At 38.8% G+C, this 21376-nt stretch overlaps 1 protein-coding gene across 1 annotated transcript in view; it reads left to right on the top strand.

Annotated features, from left to right (window-relative positions):
- MUSK (muscle associated receptor tyrosine kinase) overlaps positions 1-21376 on the top strand; it is an 80259-nt gene that overhangs the window by 50105 nt on the left and 8778 nt on the right. Inside the window, exons 8-10 of the mRNA XM_024560115.3 lie at positions 9472-9478; positions 17536-17799; positions 18903-19078. Coding sequence (XP_024415883.2) covers positions 9472-9478; positions 17536-17799; positions 18903-19078 — 447 coding nt within the window. The remainder of the gene's footprint in view (positions 1-9471; positions 9479-17535; positions 17800-18902; positions 19079-21376) is intronic.

Raw genomic sequence — 21376 nt, 5'->3', positions numbered from 1 at the left:
AGCACTATGTGAACTGGGAACGGTGGGAAGAGTGGGGGGGAAAGGTTTGCAATGTGGGCTCCAGCCAGGTTATGAAGACCCTAAGTAGGTTGAATGTAGTCCTCAATTAATGGGAAATTGTTTCATTATCTTAGAGGAGACAAGTGCTATGATGAGATATATCCTTTGCCAAACTAATAGATGTTGGCTGTCAAAAGTTTGGGAGGCATGGCAGGAAGTGAGGAGGCTATTCTAGGAGTCTAGAAAAGTCCGAAGGCCTGAACAACAGCGGCAATGGTACAGAGAAGGTATGGGACCTATCAGGATAGAAATGGTAAGTTCGGAAATGTTTAAATGCGGAAATATGGTAGAAAAATGAGTTAAGATGTGTTTGAGATTTTGAGGAAGGTGTCTAGGAAAAAAAATAGATAAAAACAAAACAAAAGAACATGAGAAAGTCCAGGAGATAAAATAATTAAAATTTTGATGCCTTTTACCTACTTGATATTATTCTAGTCTCATTGTCTTATGTTTTATTTGATATTTGATCAAGACCCAATATTAAAAAATAAATATGTATTTATATCTCTCTATGCATGTGTGAAAGTAAACTGATTTAACTGGTTTAATTTACACCTTCTCTGGGCAGAAGAGAAGAAATAATATTGTTAATCTTAAGAGAGTCTCATTTCAGGTAATTGATAAGACATTCAAAGATCAATTTTCTGCCAGGGCTCTTTCTGCCTTTCTTTCTTCCATCCCATCTCTAGATGACAGGGGATTTGAATTCGCATAGTGGTACCCTCTGGAACCCCCCCATCCCCTGCCCTGGTCTCTAGTGTAGCCTACAGCTGGAACACTTATGACCTCCTTTCTGGGCTTGGTTAGAACCCAGAGGACCTCCCTGACTTGCTCAGCCCCTTTGAGGTTCCTCCTGTGGCAGCACGGCCCTCTGCATCTCAGTCAAATCCTTCCTAAAGCCCCTCTCTAGAGGCTCTGCAGCTAGGCCTCCCTGTCTCCCCTACTGGGGGAGGCCTGTGGAATGCCAGCCCAGCCCTTTCTTATCCCTTGTGGGGCCAGGAGCTACTTCTGAACCACTTACAAGTAACACAAAATCCAAGAGTGATTCATACCTAACAACTCAGTCCTGCCGTCTACCCAACCACATCATGCTACCGTTGTTACATGACTGTGGCCCTCCCGTGTCAGGGTAAGGGGCCCTTATAATATTTTTTTTCACTTCTAAGGCCCCAAATAAAAAGTAGGAAAAATTCCCTATGCTTTCGGGTTTTTTCCTTAATTTATCAATATACCTCTCTTCTAGGATTTTGTGCCAGAGAAAGGAATCTATAAAATATGTACCTGAATTCTTAATTTTCCTACTTTCCTCCTTTTCACAACATACCAAGCTGGAGGGACTGCAACCCTCTAGGGCAGCAACCTTCAGAGCCTACATATCACAAGTACAAAGAAGGCAGTGGTAGGACTGATAAGGAGGAGAACCTAATAAAATGAGCATATTTGCCCCACAAAAGCAGATTTATCACATGGATGTGATTTCCTGATGCTGAAAGGACTACAGAGTCTGATTGTCACCATATCATCTACTGCAACATTGCCCCTTCATCTCTGTCCTAGCCAAAATGAGAACCTGATCCAACTCCATTAGTAGATGGCATATATTCACAGAGGAAGATGTAATCTCCGCCCAAAGAGTGGTATTTTCTAACAGTAGAAAGAACCATAAGCTGTAGACACACAGCATAGAAAGGCAATGTCTCAGAGTGCAGGGCAGAGTGGTCAATGCTGAGAATAGACTGCAGTGAGGATGGGGGCAATCAGCAATAGACGTCCAGGAAAAATAGCAATAGAATACGTGTAGGGGAAGGGATGGTGGGAGCAAATGCATGGTTTGGTAAGTAGCACAAAGAGGGCTTGAAATCTGCTGCAGCCACAGAGTTGAATTCAGATGAGGAGCAGTGACCTCATTAGGGGCCATGGAACCAGCAATGACTTGACTTTGGTCAATAAGCCTTAAAATGCATGTTGAGCAGGTGTTAGGTACTATACCGACCCAAAAAACCTGAATCCTTCTGCACATGGAAAGAAAATACTAAGATGAGTAAAGAGGAACTACGTCAAGTTGCTAACTCATAAAAAGACACTAGATTCTCTGTTTAGCCTCTGATGTGTTTTTCTGTTGTGTCTCACTGACTATGAGGAGATATGAAACTCCCCTAATTTTCCTAAATTTCCCCAGGAAGATCCAATGAGGATGTTTCAGTCATACAATGTAATAAGATCTCTGAACCCCATGACACATCTGCCATTTTCTCTTCATCACTTTGACTTGTTCTTGTCAGTTACATCTGCTAGATGTCTCATGAAGGTCCCACTACCTTCCAGCTCTGGGGTGCTCCGTGGACCAATGTTCTTGAGAAGTGAAGCCACTCTGGTGAAAAAGGACTTGTTAGTTCACTCTAACTCAGAGTCATTTCAATGAAGCATGGTCTCACGCTCCCCAGATCTTCCAGAGCTTGGGTGTGGCATCTGCTTTCTCCATTTCTGCTTTCAGCCCCTCCCTCCTTTGGCCTCTGATGGGGCTGGCCAGCGGTCCAGAGCTCCAGGTCAGATATGGTGCCTCCCCTTGATACTCTAGTAATGCTTTTTTTTTAATCCCAAACTCTTCTTTCTCTCATTTCAGTCCACTCCACCCTCCCCTAATGCTCTGTTGTCAACAGCCCCCTTTGTCACATTCTTTGTGTCTCACTTTGAAGCTTTTACTCCATCAGTTTATTTACTCATCCCAGCAGGAAAAACTGGAAATGGAAAAATCTGGTCTAGTGCTTAGGATTAGGTGTAATGATACTTCTAGTGTTTAAGGACAAGAGAAAAAAAATAAAGATCAGCCTTCATTTTCCCAAAACTCTTCCATGTGTTTGCCCCAATCCGTATGCATTGTTTGAGAAATGTGATATACTTCTTTCTGACTCATTTACATTTGCTGTTAGTCATCAAAAGGAGTCAGAAGAACTTTTGGAACCTCTCCCTAGGAACCGGGAAGTTGCATTTCCCCTCCAGTCACAACCCAAAAGGGTTCAAATTACAATTTAAACTCGCCAGACACAGGATAGTTGGCAAGATGCCCTTTCTTTGTCATCAGAATTCTCGGCCCTGTGGCAGAGACCAGCAAGACAGCAGCCACAGCCCATTATCCCTCTAATGAGCATAGTCCAGGAAGAGCCGGAGGCCATCAAAGTAGACACAGGTACCAGTATTCTGCTGAACACTTAAAAAAGAACTAACACTAATATTCTCAAACTCTTCCAGAAAATTGAACAAGAGAGAACACTCCCAAATTCCTTTTACTAGAGCAGCATCATCCTGAGCCCAAAGCCAAACTAAGGACACTACAGGAAGACTTCAGACCACTCTTCCTGATGAGTATAGGTGCAAAAATTCTGAACTAAGTATTAGTAAATTAAATCCAATAGCAGCACATTAAAAGGAGCATACACCATGATCAAGTGAGATTTGTCCCAGGGATGCAAGAATGCTTCAACATATGCAAATTAATCAATGTGATATGCCCCATTAATAGGATGAAAAAAAATATATATATATGATCATCTCAATAAGTGCAAAAACCACATTCAACAAAGAATACATTTTCCTGATAAAAAGGCTGAACAATTTGGGTATAGGAGAAACATAACTCAATACAATAGAAGCCATATATGACAAACCCACCACCAGCATTATACTCAAAAGTAAAAGCTTGAATTCTTTTCCTGTAAGATCAGGACCAAGACGTTATTACCCACTCTCACCACCTCTATTCAGCATAGTACTGGAAGTTCTAGCCAGAGCGATGAGGCAATGAAAAGAAAGGCATCCAAATAGAAAAGGAAAAAGTAAAATTTTCTTTGTTTGCAGATGAAATGATTTTATATACCGACAATCCTTAAGACTCCACTTGAATAACTGTTAGAACTAATAAATAAACCTGGTAAAGTTTCAGCATACACAATCAACATACAGAAATCAGTTGTGTTTCATTATACATTCACAAGATGTCTGAAAAAGAATAAAGAAAACCATAGCATTTATAATATCAAAAACATCAAAATACTTAGGAATAAATTTATTTTTTGCCTTGTCCAAATAAATTATTTTAAGCTTAGATTTTCCTCTAGCAATAAAAGGAATACAATAATGTGAAGAAATAAGAATCCTACATTTCAGTAAACATATTTGCCAGATAAGCAGAAATAACGTATGTGTTCTGAAGCCACAGTGAATTCTTATTGCACTTCCTCATTTATTTTTTTAAAATTGTTGTTCAGTTACAGTTGTCTTGTCTTTTCCCCATTCTCCCTGCCCACAAGCCCTCTGTTTGTGTTCCTTGGTTTGCTCCTTCCTCTTCTGTCCCCCGTTATCCCCCTCCCACCTCCCCTTAGGAATGAATTTAACCGAGGATGTGAAAGACCTATGCATAGAAAATTCTAAGACTTTGATTAAAGAAATTGAAGAAGACACAAATAAGTGGAAAGATACTCTGTATTCATGGGTCAGAAGAATTAAGATTTTTAAAATGCCCATACTACTTAAAGTAATCTCCAGATTCAAGGCAGTCTCAATCAAAATTCCAATCTTGTTTTTTCACAGAAATAGAACAAACAACCCTAAAACTTGTGTGGAACCACAAGAGATCCTGAATAGCCAAATAATTTTGAGGAAGAAAAACAACTCTGGAGATATATTTCCTGATTTCAAGTTATATGACAAAACTATAGTAATCAAAATAATATGGGAACTGGCATAAAAATGGGCACATAGAATCAAGAGCCCCCACATAAACACACTCATATATATGGTCAATTAATTTATGACAAAGTAAAATAAACAAGTGGAACTAAAAAGTTTAGTTTTTTTCAAACTAAAAAGCTTTTGCACAGCAAAAGAAACCATCAACAAAATGAAAAGGCAGCCTATGGAATGGGAGAAAATATTTGAAAATCATGTATCTGATATGGAGTTAATGTCCAAAATACATATATATTTTTTAAAAAACTTCTTACAACTTATAAAAGCAAAAACACAAACAATGCAATTAAAAAATGGGCAGAGAATTTGAATAGATATTTTTTTCCAAAGAAGACATACAAATGGCCAAAAGGGTTGTTGAAAAGTTCTCCACATCACTGATCATCAGGGAAATGCAAATCAAAACCACAATGAAACACCACCTCATACTTGTTAGAGTGACTACCATCAAAACAAGAAGAGGTAACAAGTGTTGGCGAGGTTGTGGGAAAAGGAACTTCTTGAGCACTGTTGGTGGGAGTGCAAACTGTCTCAGCCACTATGTAAAATAGTATGGACATCCCTCAAGAAATTAAAAACAAACTACTACATAATCCAGCAACCCTACTCTGGGTTTAAACCCAAAGGAAATGAAAACAGGATATTGAGGAGACATTTGCCCTCATGTTCATTGCAGCCTTGTTCACAATAGCCAAGATACCAGAGCAACCTAAGTGTCTGCCAACAAAGAAGATGGAGTATATATACCCGGTGGAATATTATTCAGCCATAAAAATAAGGAAATCTTGGCATTTGTGACAAGATGTGGATGAAACTTGAGGTCATTATGCTAAGTGAAATAAGTCACATAGAGAAAGATGAATACTGTATGGTCTCATTTATACGTGGAATCTAAAAAAAGCCTAACTTGTGGAAACATAGAGTAGAGATGGGGTTACCGGGGGCTGTGGAGTGGAGGAAATAGGGAGCTGTGGATCGAAGCTCACAAAATTCCAGTTATAAGTTCTGGGAATCTAGGGTACAATGTGGTGATTACAGTTAATAATACTGAATGACATACTTGAAAGCAGCTAAGAGAGTAGATCTTATATGTTCACACACACAAAGAAATGATAATTATGTGTGCGATGGGGTGTTAGCTAATGCCCTGATGGTCATCATTTTGCAGTACTTAAGGGTATGAAATCAACATATTGTATACCTTAAACTTATAAGTTGTTACATCAATTACAGTTCAATAAAGCTGAGAGAAAAATAGACACTGGGATTCAGGGGAGGAAAATACGTATTTGTACAATATTTCCCATTTACAATGCCATTCATAGGTCCTTTGTGGGGGAGTGATGTCCAAAGTTCTCTTTATGATTTTCCAGTCTCAGAGCACAGGAATGAGCCCGTGGTCACATCCCTTATCCAAGACGAGCTATTCCCCAGTCTACCAGCACCCCCACATTTTGCAATGCCCCTTCTTTGGACTGACATCAGGGTCTGGAGCTTCCGGTACTTCCGGTAAATTTAAAACTCAAATGAGTATATGTAACATAACCAAAAATGGGCAGTAGGGAGAAATATGATGTGGTGGTATTGGAGTCCTCCACTCCCCAAATGGGCCACATACAGTAGTCCCCCTATCCCTGGGGAATATGTCCCAAGACCCCCAGTGGATGCCTGAAACCACAGATAGTAGTGAAGCCTATATATACTATGTTTTCTTACATATACATACTTTATACTCATGATAAAGCTTAATTTATAAATTAGGCACAGTAAGAGATTACTGACAACTAATCATAAAATAGAATAATTATAACAATATACTGTAATAAAAGTCATGGGGATGTGGTATCTCTCTCTCAAAATAACTTGTTGGACTATACTCACCCTTCTTGTAGCCATGTGAGAAAATAAAATGCCTAAGTCGAGAACTTCCACTTTTTTACACAAAGGAAGCACTTTACTACTCCTCATTGGCATATCCAAATTGCCAGCCTCACTCTTCTTTGCCCGGGGAGCATTAGGAAATGCAATAAGGGCGACTCAAACACCAGCCCTGCGACGTTGCAACAGTCATTCTGACCAGCGAGAGGGCTGCCACTTGACTGACAGGTGCTTAGCAGTGAGAGGTCTACAGCACGGAGCTGAAGGAAGGGATGATCATGTCCTGGCCCGGAGCAAAATGTCACGAGATTTTATCACTACTTAGAATGACACACAATTAAAAACTTATCATTTCTGCTATTTTTCATTTCATTTTCAGACCGTGGTTGAGTGCAGGTAACGGAGACTGCAAAAGTGGAACTGTGGACAAAGGAGTTGACTGTAGCTTTATTTCCTACACTTTCAAGGAGTCGCTATTTCACACTATTATAGAAAATAAATAGGACTTTGAATTATATTTTGTAATCAGTAGAGCTGATTGAGTGTACTACCATGTTTCATGCTCTCTCGTGTCTGGTAGCTGAGAGTCCCTCGCCCAATGTGCCCCTAATCTTCTCCTCAATTATGAGACATGTGTGATGGAGCAGGAACACACTGTTCAGCCACTGTAGGTAGAGAGTGTTCTTATCAACAAGAAAGCCTGTTTCCTGGCATTTTGTGGTAGCTTTATATGGTTTTTTTTTTAATTTTATTTTTTCAATTACAGTTTATATTCAGTATGGTTTTGTATTAGTATGGCTTCAATATGGTTTGGGGTATACAAAAGAGAAGTTAGACAATCATAATCCTTTACAAAGTATCCTTCAATATTTCCAGTACTTGCCTGCCTATCTGGTTTCATATTGATTCAAGGTGTGTTGTTTTTGTCTTTTAATAAAAGGTGAAAGCATAAATGAATAACAGCCAATAGTCACACTAAATTGCTACCAGCTGTTCTTCAGTTAGGCATAAAAAGCTAAGCATTCTTTTTATAATCAGGCAGCTTTCTTTATTAGAGTCACTGTGTTTCAGAAGAGAGTCAAACTTTTACTGACTCTTCCAGATAACTTAAAAAATACTACAAATCTTGATGACTATTGGAAATTTTTGGAATTTTAAAATATCTTGTTTTGAGATAAAAGCAGTTATTTATGATTGCAAGGTTCTTGGACCCCTTCCCTATTCCCCAACCTTCCCCCCCAAAAAATGTGACTAGAGAAGTGTCTGTAAGCCCGGTATATGTGGGCATCCTCTGACTCTCTTGATAGTCTCGAGACCACCAAGCACCCTTAGTTAATTTCAGTTTTCTTTCCTTACTTGTCCTTGAAATAGAAGCATATCTAAGTCTATTATCACCTCCCAAACACTATGCCTGGATTCTCTTCATCATTGGCACATGACCATGGTATTGCATCCTCCTTTGCATCTTAAATTAAGGGCTCTTTCATATACATATCCTTGGCCTCCTCGTGTTTCAACAGGTTTCCCTGCTCAGCTGCTCTTACAATCTGCCTTTATCTCTCAAAATTACATACCACTTTCTCTGGAAGGATTTCCTGATGGCCCCTTCCACCTGTTCCATCTGGGTAGTGGCAGAATTGTCATGAGGTTTGGGTCATGGTGGTGCCTCATGTAAGTTGGTTTCTGAGTCTCATCATCAGGCTCACTTAATAAAAAGCCCATAAAAATGAAAGACTCCCACATGCAAGCTTATGAAAACCAACCCTAGTCAACCCAAAGGAATGATTGGAAAGACAAACCTCTTGAGTTTACAAGGTTTTTCAAGAAGATAGACTTCTCAGAGGAATTCATTTTACAATCCTTAAAAAAATAGCCAAAGAAAAACACCCAAGTGGACCTGTAATATTAAAAAGGAGTTAGACATCAACATTAGGAGAAATTCTAAATATTAATGGAAATTTCATTTAGCCAACGCATATGTTTTACTTTTATAATGGGAGTTGGGGGACAGGAGGACCTAGATCACAAAGTGCTTGATAAAGAGTGTGAAGTTTTAGATTTCCTATGCAAAAAGAGCTAGAATTCAGAAATGCTGGTCAATTGCACCCCCACAAGGATCTTCCTGCCTTGGGAGAGTCCACCTCGGGGCCATTTCTGCTGGGAACCCCGTAACTCACCTGAGGAAAGGGGCAGTTTGCTCAGTGCCTTGAGCTTTCACTCTGTGGGCATAACTTATGAAACCCGTTACAAAATGAAAATGCAGAGATCCCTTGTTAACAAGTTAAGTATTTCAAGATGGCACTGGCAACGCCTTAGGCTAAGCACGTGTTCTGAACACAGGACCCTGTGTGGCTGCACCGGTCACAAGGCTATGAAGCTAGTGGGTCTGTGGGTATATCAACTCTCTCATCTCTCCTCTATCCCTCCCCTCTCGCCTCTTCCTACTGAACCACCACACCTCGCTTTCCTGAAGCACAGTCCCTGGGTGGGACTGATGGAGGGATATGCAGAGCTATGACACTGCCTGGACTGGTGGCATCCACAGTTGCTTCACCCTGAAAAGAATTCAGTTCCTGGAGACACTCAGTATTTTCTTAATCTCCTTCTCCAGCTCTGCCTGTTAATGTGGTATCTGGCCTCCTCGCTGAAGCAGAGACCTTTTCAGAAATGTAGAGATTAAAGGTACCAAAGCTATCTCTTGCAAACCACAAGATGAAAATGTACTAACTTTTACTTCTTTTTCCCTCTCATCTGATTTCCTGTGGGAACTTTCTCTCCTGTTCACAGAATGGAGGTAAGATACTATTATTATATCAATGTTTTGTTTCTCTGTGTTTTAATTTTTGTTTGGCATGCCATCTCTTGTCTATTTGCTGAGCGCTGTCATCTTTCAGAAGCTTTCTAATTTTGAATCATTTTAATACTCTTACAAGATGGTGAGGAAAATGAAGACAGGTAACATCCATTGAATACTTACAATGTATCAAGCACCGCTTTCAGGGCTTTACATGCATTATTTAAAGTTATCCCCAGGAAATCCCTGGAATAGGTACTATTATTATCCCTATTATACAGAAAAGAAACTGAGAGTTTTTTTGGACTGGAGAGTTCCAGTGATTTATGCAGCTGGTAAATTACAGGCTTGGAAATGGAACCAAGAACTGCCTCCCGAACTCTCCCTCATTGCTTTATCCTGTAGATAAGAAAGTATTACCTTGTAATACATTTGGCAATGTACAGTGTTTTATTTGCAGTAAGATTGACTTTCATAAAAACTCTATGAAATGTAATAACTATTGTATCTAATTTTACAAATGATAAAACTGAGATTAAAGTTAATTAATAATCGTGATGATGATAATAGCAGCTAATTTTTGTGGTACATTTTGATTACCGGTTTTCCATATCAACATTTCAGCAACTTTATGGGGCAAGAACTAATATTCTAAGAACACGTATTATTTATGGGCAGAACCTAATCCTCCAGGAATTGCCTGGGCCACATAGCAAACTACAAAGCCTCGATCTGATCTCAGGCAGACAGACGGGAACTTAGACTGGTAACTACTATACGATAGCACACCTGTCCTCTCTTCGCATTTTTCAACCACTCCCTCTCACCCTGGCACTATAAAGGAAAGTAGAGAAACAAAGAAATTGTCTGTGCCCTCAAGGAATTTACATTCACCAGGGGAAATGCACACACATACACAGATTAATTGCAAGACATCATAATAATGGAAGCATGTATTAGAAATTTGAGAACTCAACAGAAATAGGTCATTCACATGCACAAAAGGGCAGAAGAAAAATTTTAAACTCATTAGTAGTCAAATAAATGCTAATTAAAGAAAATTCCATACTATTTTCTACTTGTGATAACACAAGCACTCAAAAACTCTGCTGGCAGAAAGAAAATTCCAATAACTTTTCTAGAGAGCACTTGGGCAATTTTTATTAAGAGAGTTAAAATAATTGTGTCTATTAATTGGATAAGTCCACTTTTAGTAATTTATGTTAAAAAAAATAATCTGTGTTTGAGCAATGTAATCCAAACAACCCCTTATTTTTTAGTGAAATGTATGAGCAGTTTCAATATCTGCCAATAAGATAAGCTGATGTGATCGTAGGACCATGTTTTTGAAAAACATGACAGCATAGGCAAATGTTTATGTCATGCTAAGTAAAAATGCAGGATACAAAAATATATTTATAAAATAATTCTAGCTATAATTATATACTATCTATGTATTCAAATATATAGCATATATAATACTGTATATATTATTCTTATGGATATATGGATTATAATGGGTATATGCACAAATATATAAAATATATAAAGGGTATATATGTGACCAATGTAATACATTTTCCAAGTTTTTTAAATTTAAAATTTTCTCTTTATATCTCTCTGTTTTGCACAACAAGTAGGTGGTAATTTATCAGAAGAAATGTAAGAGGTGTTTTTCAGAGGAGGACATGTCCTTCTACTTGAGGACATTGGGTTTGACATTTCAGAAAAGTGACATTTGATCTACGTCTTAGAGCAGGGGTTGGCAAGCTTTTCTGTAACGGGCCGGATATTAAGTATATTTGGCTTTGTGGGCCATACGGACGCTGTCAACTCTGCTGTTTCAAGGCAAAAGCCCGTTGATAATTCATAGATGATTGAACATAGCTCTGCTCCAAAAAAACGACTTATCCTGACACTGACATTGGAATTTTGCATAATTTTCACTTCTTTTGATTTTTTCAACCATTTAAAATGTAAACATGATTCTTCGCTCCGAGGCAGTATAAAAACAGGCAGCAGGCTGAATTTGACTTGTGGGTCATATGTGGACCCTGCCTTAGATAATGAATCATATACAGAGATTCTAGGCATGAAGGAATAACAAATTTCAGTTTGCTTTGGAGATCGGAAGTGGCATAGAGCCCTGGTCATAACACTTGCTGGGAAAGTACAATGGGAGACCAGTCGGTTGGTATATAAGGAAAGATTTGTCCACGTCAGAGCAGAGGTACAGGTGTGCCACCCCTAGGGAGGGCAGAAGAAGGTGTAGTAGGGTTGCCTTATCTCAGACAAACCATAGCTGGCTGTTGGCATGGGCAAAGCATTATGTGTTCAAAGGGAGTGGAGGTCTCCTTCACAGAAATGTTTAAAAATGAGGCTCATCATGTTAAAGCAGACAGAAATAAAAGTAAAATGTGCAGTGAGAATCCTTTAAATATTCCATTTGACTAAGGAGAGCTATCTGTTATAAAAGTTAAAGTCTGACTCCAGGGTAAAGGCCCAGAGCTTCCTGGGCCAGCACTGCCTCCCTCCTTAACGGGCTTTCATGGCCCCTCAGAATAACCAGGGCCTCAGGCTTGCAGCTCCTCCCTCAGAGGACACCAGGCCTCTCTTCTGAGCCTGAAATTGCAGCCAGCAGGACCACGGTGACAGCTATCATCGGGTGAGGATTTACAAAATAAAGAGAACAGGAATTCCAGTCAAGATGGAGGCCTAGGTAAACATGCTTCGCCTCCTTGCACAGCTACAGAAAAAAATTACAACTAGATTACAAAACAAATATCACCCAGAACCATCAGAAAATCAAACTGTATGGAAGTCTGACAACCAAGGATTTAAAGCCACATTCATCCAAACAAGAAGGAGGGGTGAAGACGCAGAGACAGATGGAAGGGTGCAGAGAGGGGAAGAGGAGTGGAGAGGTATGGAGACCACAGAACGGTGCAGAGAGGCGGTGGAATGGGCCATCACACATCCACATGTGGTAGATAAAAATCAGGAGGGATACCTCCAGAGTAAGGGATCTCAGCCCCAAACCAGACCACCCAGGCTAAGAATCCAGCACCAAGAAGATAAATACCCATAACTTATGGCCGTAAAAACCAGTGGGGTTTGGAGCAGTGGAAGAAACTGTGAGATTCTCAAGAGACTCCTCTTAAAGGGCCCACACAGACTTAGGACACACAGACCCACCACCTCTGGGATTCAGCGCAACAGCTAGAAGGGCACAAGTGGCATATAGGGAGAAAGTGAAATGACTAGAAAGAGGGAGAGTGCTGGGAGACACCTTCCTCCCAGGCAAACCTCCAGAAGCCACGTAGTGGCATTGTCCCCTCTCTGACCCTCCCCTACATAGAGCCACAATGCGGTGACATGGGTTGCCCCACCCTGGTAATTACTTAAGGCTCCACCCCACATAATTTACAGGTGTGCTTTTCTACAATAAGCCATGCTACCAAGACAGAGAGTCAAAGCAGCTCTACCTAACAGAAACACAAACACAGGGAGGCTGCCAAATTGAGGAAATAAAGAAATATGGTCCAAATGAAAGAACAGAATAAAACTCCAGAAAAAGAACTAAACAAAATGGAGATAACCAACCTATCAGATGCAGAGTTCAATACACTGGTGATCAGGATGCTTAAAGAACTCACTGAGTATGGCAACAGCATAAAAAAGACCCAGGTAGAAATGAAGGCTATAGTAAGTGAAATAAAGAAAAATCAACAGGGAACCAACAGTGAAGGGGATGAAGCCAAGAATCAAATCAATGATTTGGAATATAAGGAAGAAAAAAGCATTCAAGCAGAACAGCAAGAAGAAAAAAAGAGTTTAAAAAAAAATGAGGATAGACTAAGGAACCTCTGGGATATCTCCAAATGTACCAATATCCAAATCATAGGGGTGACAGGAGGAGAAGAGGAACAGCAAGAAATTGAAAATTTATTTGAAAAAATAACAAAAGCTTCCCTAATTTGGTGAAGGAAATAGACATACAAGTCCAGGAAGCACAGAGAGTCCCAAACAAGTTGGACCCAAAGAAAACTACACCAACACACATCATAATTAAAATACCAAAAGTTAAAGAGAAAGAGAAAACCTTAAAAGCAGCAAGAGAAAAGTAGAGTGTTACCTACAAATGAGTTCCCATACGACTGTCAGCTGATTTCTCTAAAGAAAATCTGCAGGCAAGAAGGGACTGGCAAGAAGTATTCAGAGTGATGAAAAGCAAGGACCTACAACCCAAATTACTCTATCTAGCAAAGCTGCAATCGAGAATGGAAGGACAAATAAAGTGCTTCCCAGACAAGATAAAAGCTAAAGAAGTTTATCATCACCAAGCCATTATTACGTGAAATGTTAAAGGGACTTATTTAAGAAAAAGAAGATCAAAACTATAAACATTAAAAAGGAAACAAATTCACAACTATCAACAACTAAATCTAAAAAACAAACAAAGCAAACAACCAGAACAGGAACAGAATCATACATATGGAGATCATTTGAAGGGTTATCAGCTGGAAGGAGAAAGGAGGAGAATGGGGGAACAGGTACAGGGAATAAGAAGCATAAATTGGTAGGTACAAAATAGACAGGGGGAGGTTAAGAACAGTATAGGAAATGGAGAATCCAAAATACTTATATGCACGATCCATGGACATAAACTAAGGTGGGGACTGCTAGAGGAAATAGGGGGTACCGAGTTGAGAGGGGCAAAGGAGGAAAACTGGGACAAATGTAATAGCATAATCAATAAAATATATTTAAAAATAAAAAAGGAAGTTAAAAGGGGGGCTTGGGATCAAATATCCATTGTTGCCTCTAAAAAGAGAAACTTTACAGAAAGGAAGACCAGCCAGGTTTAGTTTGTCAGGAGGCAAGAGAGGCACTGGCTCCATGTGCAACATTAACTGGGGGTTTTGGAGAGAGTCCAGCAGATCATTCCAGAATAACTAGCATTCTGAGAACAGATCCCTGTGACCTCTGCCCCACTGTTCAAATGAACAACAGAACCAGCTGCTTCTGGTGTTGCTCCATCCCAGTCCCAAGAACTGCTTGCAGAGAAACACGTTCAGTTGGACAGGGAGGAGTCTCCTCAGTTGCAAAAGTCAACAGCAGACACCAGTGGAAATTCTTTGTGTTCATCCTGTCCCTCAGTTTTTGCTGGAGGTTGAAGGACAAAATGGTTCAATTTACCTTCATGCTTTACCTCTAAAATTTGATTAACTGCATAAAATTTGAGGTTTATAATCCTGCAAAAGAGAAGAGAAAAAGGAAAAGGAAGTTGTTAAACTCTCAAACTATGACGGGGCGGTCTCTCTGTCTCTCTCCATTTATGATATATTATATGTATAAAACATGTATATATTTGGTACTGTATATTATTTCTTACCTTGTGGAGCTAATCCTGGATAGATATACTACCAAAGCTAAGCCGTAAATGCTCCCAGATATATTACAGAGATGTAGAAAATTAACAAGAACCATATACTTTGTTACTGTGGTTTTTTCCCAGCATGCAGAGGGTTTTCATGGGCTTATTATCTTCAAGCTCATAGAAAGGAAAACCAAAACTGTAACCACGCTCTCATTTCTATTCAAAACTTATTTTTTTTCTTTTATTTTTATATGTTTTTTGCATTACATAGCTAATACTCAAAATAAATGAGGACTCAATACTATTATATCAACTGAAGTTGTTAAAAAAAATTTTTAGGGCTTTTTAGGAGAAGCAGCAGAAATCCAGAGTGAGAGATCATTTTTTTTTTTTATTGTTATTCAATTACAGTTGTATGCCTTTTCTCCCCATCCCTCCATCCCACCCCAGGTGAACCCACCTCCCTCCCCCCTCTCCACCCTCCCCCTTGGTTTTGTCCATGTGTCCTTTATAGTAGTTCCTGTAATCCCCTCTACTCACTGTCCCCGCCCCACCCCCCCACCCCCGCCCTGGCTATTGTTAGATTGTTCTTAACTTCAATGTCTCTGGTTATATTTTGTTTGCTTTTTTCTTCTATTGCTTATGTTCCAGTTAAAGGTGAGATCATATGGTATTTGTCCCTCACTTCCTGGCTTATTTCACTTAGCATAATGCCAGAGTGAGAGATCATTTAATAATTGATTATTAATAATCCTTTTGATTGACACTAGTTTTATTTATTTCTCTTTTCTTTCTTGTTCTTAGCTTCCAGTGTTTTCTAAAAAGTGTGTTTTTGTTTGTATAATTAAGGAAAAACTATGAGTGCTTGTAATTTTTAAAAATTCAGAAAAAGAAAAAATAAAGCCATTTATAGTTAACACGTGACAGTAACCCTACACGAATCATTCTCCGCTCAGAGACTCAGCTCAGTGGGGGAAATATTTAACTTTTACATGATATGGCCTGTTTTGGTTAAGTGAAGAGTCCCACCTGTGCTTATCCATCCTCCTTTCTTTACCAAGATATTATATTCATGTGTGAGATCATTCTGTAAACAGTTTGAGTTATTTCTGGTTACTAGGTATTATTATTCAGTTTCTTAACGCACAGTATTCATGCTTCTCTCAAAGTTTCATATTGCTATCTTAGATCAAGTTCCTTCCGTAAGAAGTGGGGTCATAGCTATTTCTCTGGGTGTTTTCTCAACCTTACCTGACCCAAGTTTTCATGGGAGTTGTACATTTTCTTACTAAAGGCCTTTGTTTTTAAAACCCCCAACAAACTATATGTAGTGAAATTCATGTTGGCTAATTAGGGAAAGACAAGTATGAATTAGAGAAAAATTCTATGTTGCAAAACATTATTTTAAAGTATATTTTTTCTTGGAAGTTTATCATTTTACCTGAATAAGTGCTATCTCATTTAATAGATTTGCTTTACAAACTAGCCACTAGTGATTTGCAATTAAAGTATCAATTTTTCATATTCAAAGGGGTCTTCTTAACAATTTGAAAATTTGTCACAAATTCCAATTTGTTTCATTTCTTATCCTTTCTATAAAGATAATAAAATCCTAACTTCCAACAGTTACACAAATTAAATGAGAACACAACTTGAGGTTTATGTTATGATTAATGATAGAGTTCTGATGAAAGACATAGGATATATTGAGATCATACAGTGCCTACACATAATAAGTGCTCGGTAAATACTTGTCAAGTGTGTACAGGAACAATTATTACAATTCCCAGCATTCCATTAAGGAGGCAGTGAATATATGAAATGTGTACCAGCAGCGTTTTCTATCCTCCTTGCTGTTCTCTTCCATTGTTAATAGCAGATGAGCTTTTAATCTTATTTTTGTGCTGGCACTATAGAATCTAGTTTTTCTTCACATGCATTACCCATTAACACGCAATAATCTGAGTTCAGAATAATTACATCGCTCTACAAATTAGGACTTTGGGGCTCTGAGTCACCGTATGATTTTTCCAACAAGACACATGTTGAGAAAGTAAAGTAGCAAAGCTAAAGATGCTACTTAACTCCTCTGAGAGCTGTATTCCCACTCTCCCCACTTCTGTGGTTTTCTTTTTATTTCTTAATGGAATGCTGGGGAGATGTGCGAGTGAGGGAATCTGAGTGTGGAAGGCGTCACACAGATGTATGCGTGCTACAAAATCCAGGTACTTAACTACCTGAACACATAAATAAACTGTGTGTAAAGCTTTGGATCAGAGTATTTACTAAGCTCAATCATCTGGATAACTGTGATGAATACAGGTTTCAATGTATTTGTTTCCCTATGTCAGCTTGTTTGTAAGAAGCATGTCAGGCTACTTAACTAAGAGCATTCAAATTCTATTTATAGTGAAAATAATAACAATACCCATAGTTTCCAAAGCTTTCCAAATTCATTATCATATTTGATCCTCATAATAGCTCCCTGGAGTAGCTAGAGGTGATGTAATGGCAGGTGGAAATGAAGACAATATGCAGATAGAGCATTTCAACCAATTTGCTCGTGCAATTTTCTCCTACTTCTGTGATGCAGATGTGGAAACTGAAAAAAAGAAAAGGCAGACTGAATGCTAAGAAATAGCATGTGATTGGGAACATTGTTCATTGCTTCTTTCAGTCAACCCCAGAAAGATAACAAAGGCTACTGCGCCCAGTACGGAGGGGAGGTGTGCAGTGGGGTCCTGGCAAAGGATGCTCTTGTTTTCTTCAACAACTCCTACGCAGACCCTGAGGAGGCCCAAGAACTCCTCGTCCACACGGCCTGGAGTGAACTGAAAGTAGTGAGCCCGCTCTGCCGGCCGGCTGCTGAGGCTTTGCTGTGTAACCACATCTTCCAAGACTGCAGCCCTGGGGTGGTACCTACTCCTATACCTATTTGCAGGTAAAATTTAAAAATAAATAAATGGGAAAATGTATTTATGAAGTTGTCGTGTGCATTAGTAAAGGCAAAAACTGGCTTTTGTCCAAAATAGAAGGCAATTAATTGGACAAAATTCCTACCATGTAAATCACTGATACTTTATAATACAAGGGCTCTGAGCTTCTAGAAAATATCAAAAAAAGTGTAATGTTCTATTGCCCTTGTTATTGCTCACATTATCTTATCATTTTCATAAATATCCCTGCTTTCTATAAAATTAAAACAAAAATCCTAAACTAACATGGACTTCATTGGTAAGCCAAAATAGAGAAGGGCAAATAAAACTACATTTCAATGCTTCAGGATTATTTGTCAATACATATGAGAGCATGATGAGCATTTCAGAATATTATTTTATATTATATCTATTTTAAAATACATTCCACCCAATATTCCAATGACAGTATTGACACTCTTGTCTCATATGGGGAGGTGAGGGAAGGAAGTAGGGAAGCGCACACAGCAATGGACGGGGACTCAGCTTCTCCAAAGCCAAGGCCGAGTTAGACCTCCATGCTCTCCCACAACCTGCCAGGAAGGCAGTGCCATCTGCTTTGGAAGATCAGCACTCAGAGGACTGTGTTTCTCAGGCCCTACCCATTGACCTTGAGATTATAGGAAATTCTTCCAGGCTGGAAATTGATTGGCAATGATCCATAGCTTTTAGTATACGTGTTTTTAAAACTCCAGGTACCTTATCTGTGTACTTTTGTAGTTATATTCATATAAAGTTGAGCGAATACAGATTACAGATTCTTAATCTAATACCTTTTGATTTTACAAGTTCTTATATTTCCCAAGAAAAACATACTTTACATGTAATCTTATTTTCAAAAGTAACATTAAGTATGTTCTAAAAACAAAACAAGATACCTTTTCATCTCAGAGGATAATATACTTCATGAAGTCTTGCATTATTGACAATAAAACTGTCCTTTCAAAACCGTCTTGCAAGAACAATGTACTATGATGATGTTTTGAAAATAAAGAATTTAGGCGCTGCCCCAAGGCTGGTTTTAACATGCCACGATTCATCAAGTTTTGTTCTTCACAAAATGTTTTAGAGAATACTGCCTGGCGGTAATGGAGCTCTTCTGCACACAAGAATGGCTGGCGCTGGCAGAAAGGCCCCACAGGGGGCGCTACAGATCCAGGATGCATCTGCTCTCTGTGCCCGAATGCAGCAAGCTCCCCAGCATGCACTGGGGCCCGCAGGCCTGTACCAGACTGCCATATTTAGGTAATAGATTCCTCTCCAGGCTTTGAAGGTTAAGAGAAATGTACTGGTTTTGAAGAAACAAACTAAGGTGTGCACTAAAATCTCCTAACATTTCTAGGTATTTCACTGTTTTTGTTGTTGTTCTGCCTCCCTCAGATACCTAAGAACAGAATCCTGCTGCTATCCTAATTGCACGGGTTAGGATAAGGATCTACTTCATTTGTTCTAAAAGAAATTAAAGAGCACTTCTAACTGCTGCTTGAGATCTTACCTTATTTCATAAGGGGATCTTAGGGGAGCTTGTAATATTTTCTGGAATGTGCAGAGAGATGGCGAAGCAATTTCTCACACTGCCAGAGGAATGGAATAAAGGGCTAAAGTCCTCTTTCTTAGCCAATGAAGCAGATTTTTTAAGCATGCAAAAATAAGCCACATGTTTGTAAATGCTGACCTCCCAAAACAAAGCTGAATCTGTGCATGTTGCTTTCATGAACTTCTGTGGAACTCTAACAGCTGGTTTAATTTCAAATACGCCATCCTTTCACATCTGAATGCAAAGAATGTTTTCCAGTTGCATATTAAAGGGCTGAAACAGAACTCCCTGTCCTTAGCACTCTCTTACAGAACATTTGAAATATCTGGATGCTCACTTAAAACAAATTTTTATCCTTTCCCCTTCAGATTTTGTAAAAGAAAACCTAACAAGTAAGTAATTTTGTTTGTGCCCTTGGAACCTTCTATGTATGTAAATGGATTCATGCATGTGTATTTACACTCATACTTCATAGTGTCCAGAACAGAATGTACAGCTCATCTTAAAGGCTTGCACTGTCATCACCTAGGGTAAAACGTGAAGGAAAATCGCTGGAGATCTCAACTCATAGCTTCTCACTGGGCTACGGACAGCACCATATTTAGTGAATGATGCAAATACCATCTTCTTCAAGGTTGCTAGCTTGCTTGATCCCTTGTATGGTTCTAAAATAAGCTAAATTGAAAATGTCACCTTTTGACTTCGCATTCATGATTTTTGTGTCAGCTAAATATTTGGAGTGAAAACAAAAATCTTTTTCTTCATTGAGCCAATTCACAATCTTTATCTGTAACAACAGATCCTTCTTTTGGAAGACAGATTTTTTTTTTTTGACAGCTAATTTCCAATAAAAAGCGTACAGGGACAAATCAAATGATTTTAAATGATTGTCTCAAAATTCCTGGGAAAGAATCCAAGAAGTCTGCTTGCATAGGGACATCCTTTAGGAACTATCTTGTGGTTAGTTCCTAACCACTAACAGATCGTGGTTTAACCTACAAGACTGCAGAATCTTCAGAACGTTACTAGAAAAGTTTTTTCATGTCAATAAACTTTTCTGATTTGAGTGTTTTAAGGCTTAAGTCATATTCACTTCCTGCGATACATTTCAAAGCTAGTCACCTCTGCACTTGGCTAAGTGCCAGGACTTAATTTTTTCAGCTTACTTAAGGGACCAGGACAAAGAATGAAAAGAAAGAATGCTACTAGTTGCAACTGAATGTCTCAGATGCTGTAAACAAGAGCAGTAGGGAAAAAGAAAAGTTTATTATTCTGAAAGCCTGTCAAATTGTTATTCCCAAATTGAAAAAGTTTCTATTCACTGTCATATAAGCAGCCAAAGTTTACTTGGATTGCGTTTTTAGTTGTTGACGGTGGTCTTTGTTATCCTTCAATTGCTTGCTCTCTCATCCATGTCAGCAGCTCACTGGGGGTTTGCTGTGTGGAAGGTACCAACCTCACATCCTAGGTTAGACAGGAAGAACATGCACAAAAAGCATCCACACTTTTGCCTCTTATACAGGTTATAAAGATATAAGTATGAATTAGTTACAATAAACTCATTTTCTATTCTTAAAAAAACACAGTTTTACAAATGAACAAATAAGACAGACAAAAACTCATCTACTCAGACAACAGTTTGGTGGTTACCAGAAGAAAACAGGGTTGGGGGGAGGTCACGGAGGGTAAAGGTGGCCAAATATACGGTGATGGAAGGAGACTTGACTTTGGGTGGTAAATACACAATGAAATATACGGGCCATAGTGTAGAACTGTACACTTGAAACCTATATAATTTTATTAGTCAATGTCACCCCAACAAATTTAATAAATTAAAAAATATATCTATGTGATATTAAGTGTTAAATTTAACATTATTCCCCCACAAAAAGTTTTATGAAATCTTTTGTACATGTGAGAAAATGAACTCCGAATGATCGTTTCATCTGAACATGTGATGGGAAATATCTAAAGCGTGCTCCCTGGGGTAAATGCAATTATTATTA

The sequence above is a fragment of the Desmodus rotundus genome, chromosome 1 (genome assembly GCF_022682495.2).
Source record: "Desmodus rotundus isolate HL8 chromosome 1, HLdesRot8A.1, whole genome shotgun sequence".
NCBI classification, from domain to species: Eukaryota; Metazoa; Chordata; class Mammalia; order Chiroptera; family Phyllostomidae; genus Desmodus; species Desmodus rotundus.
Note: the sequence above shows the minus strand (reverse complement) of the source record. Positions and strands in the feature narration are given on the sequence as shown.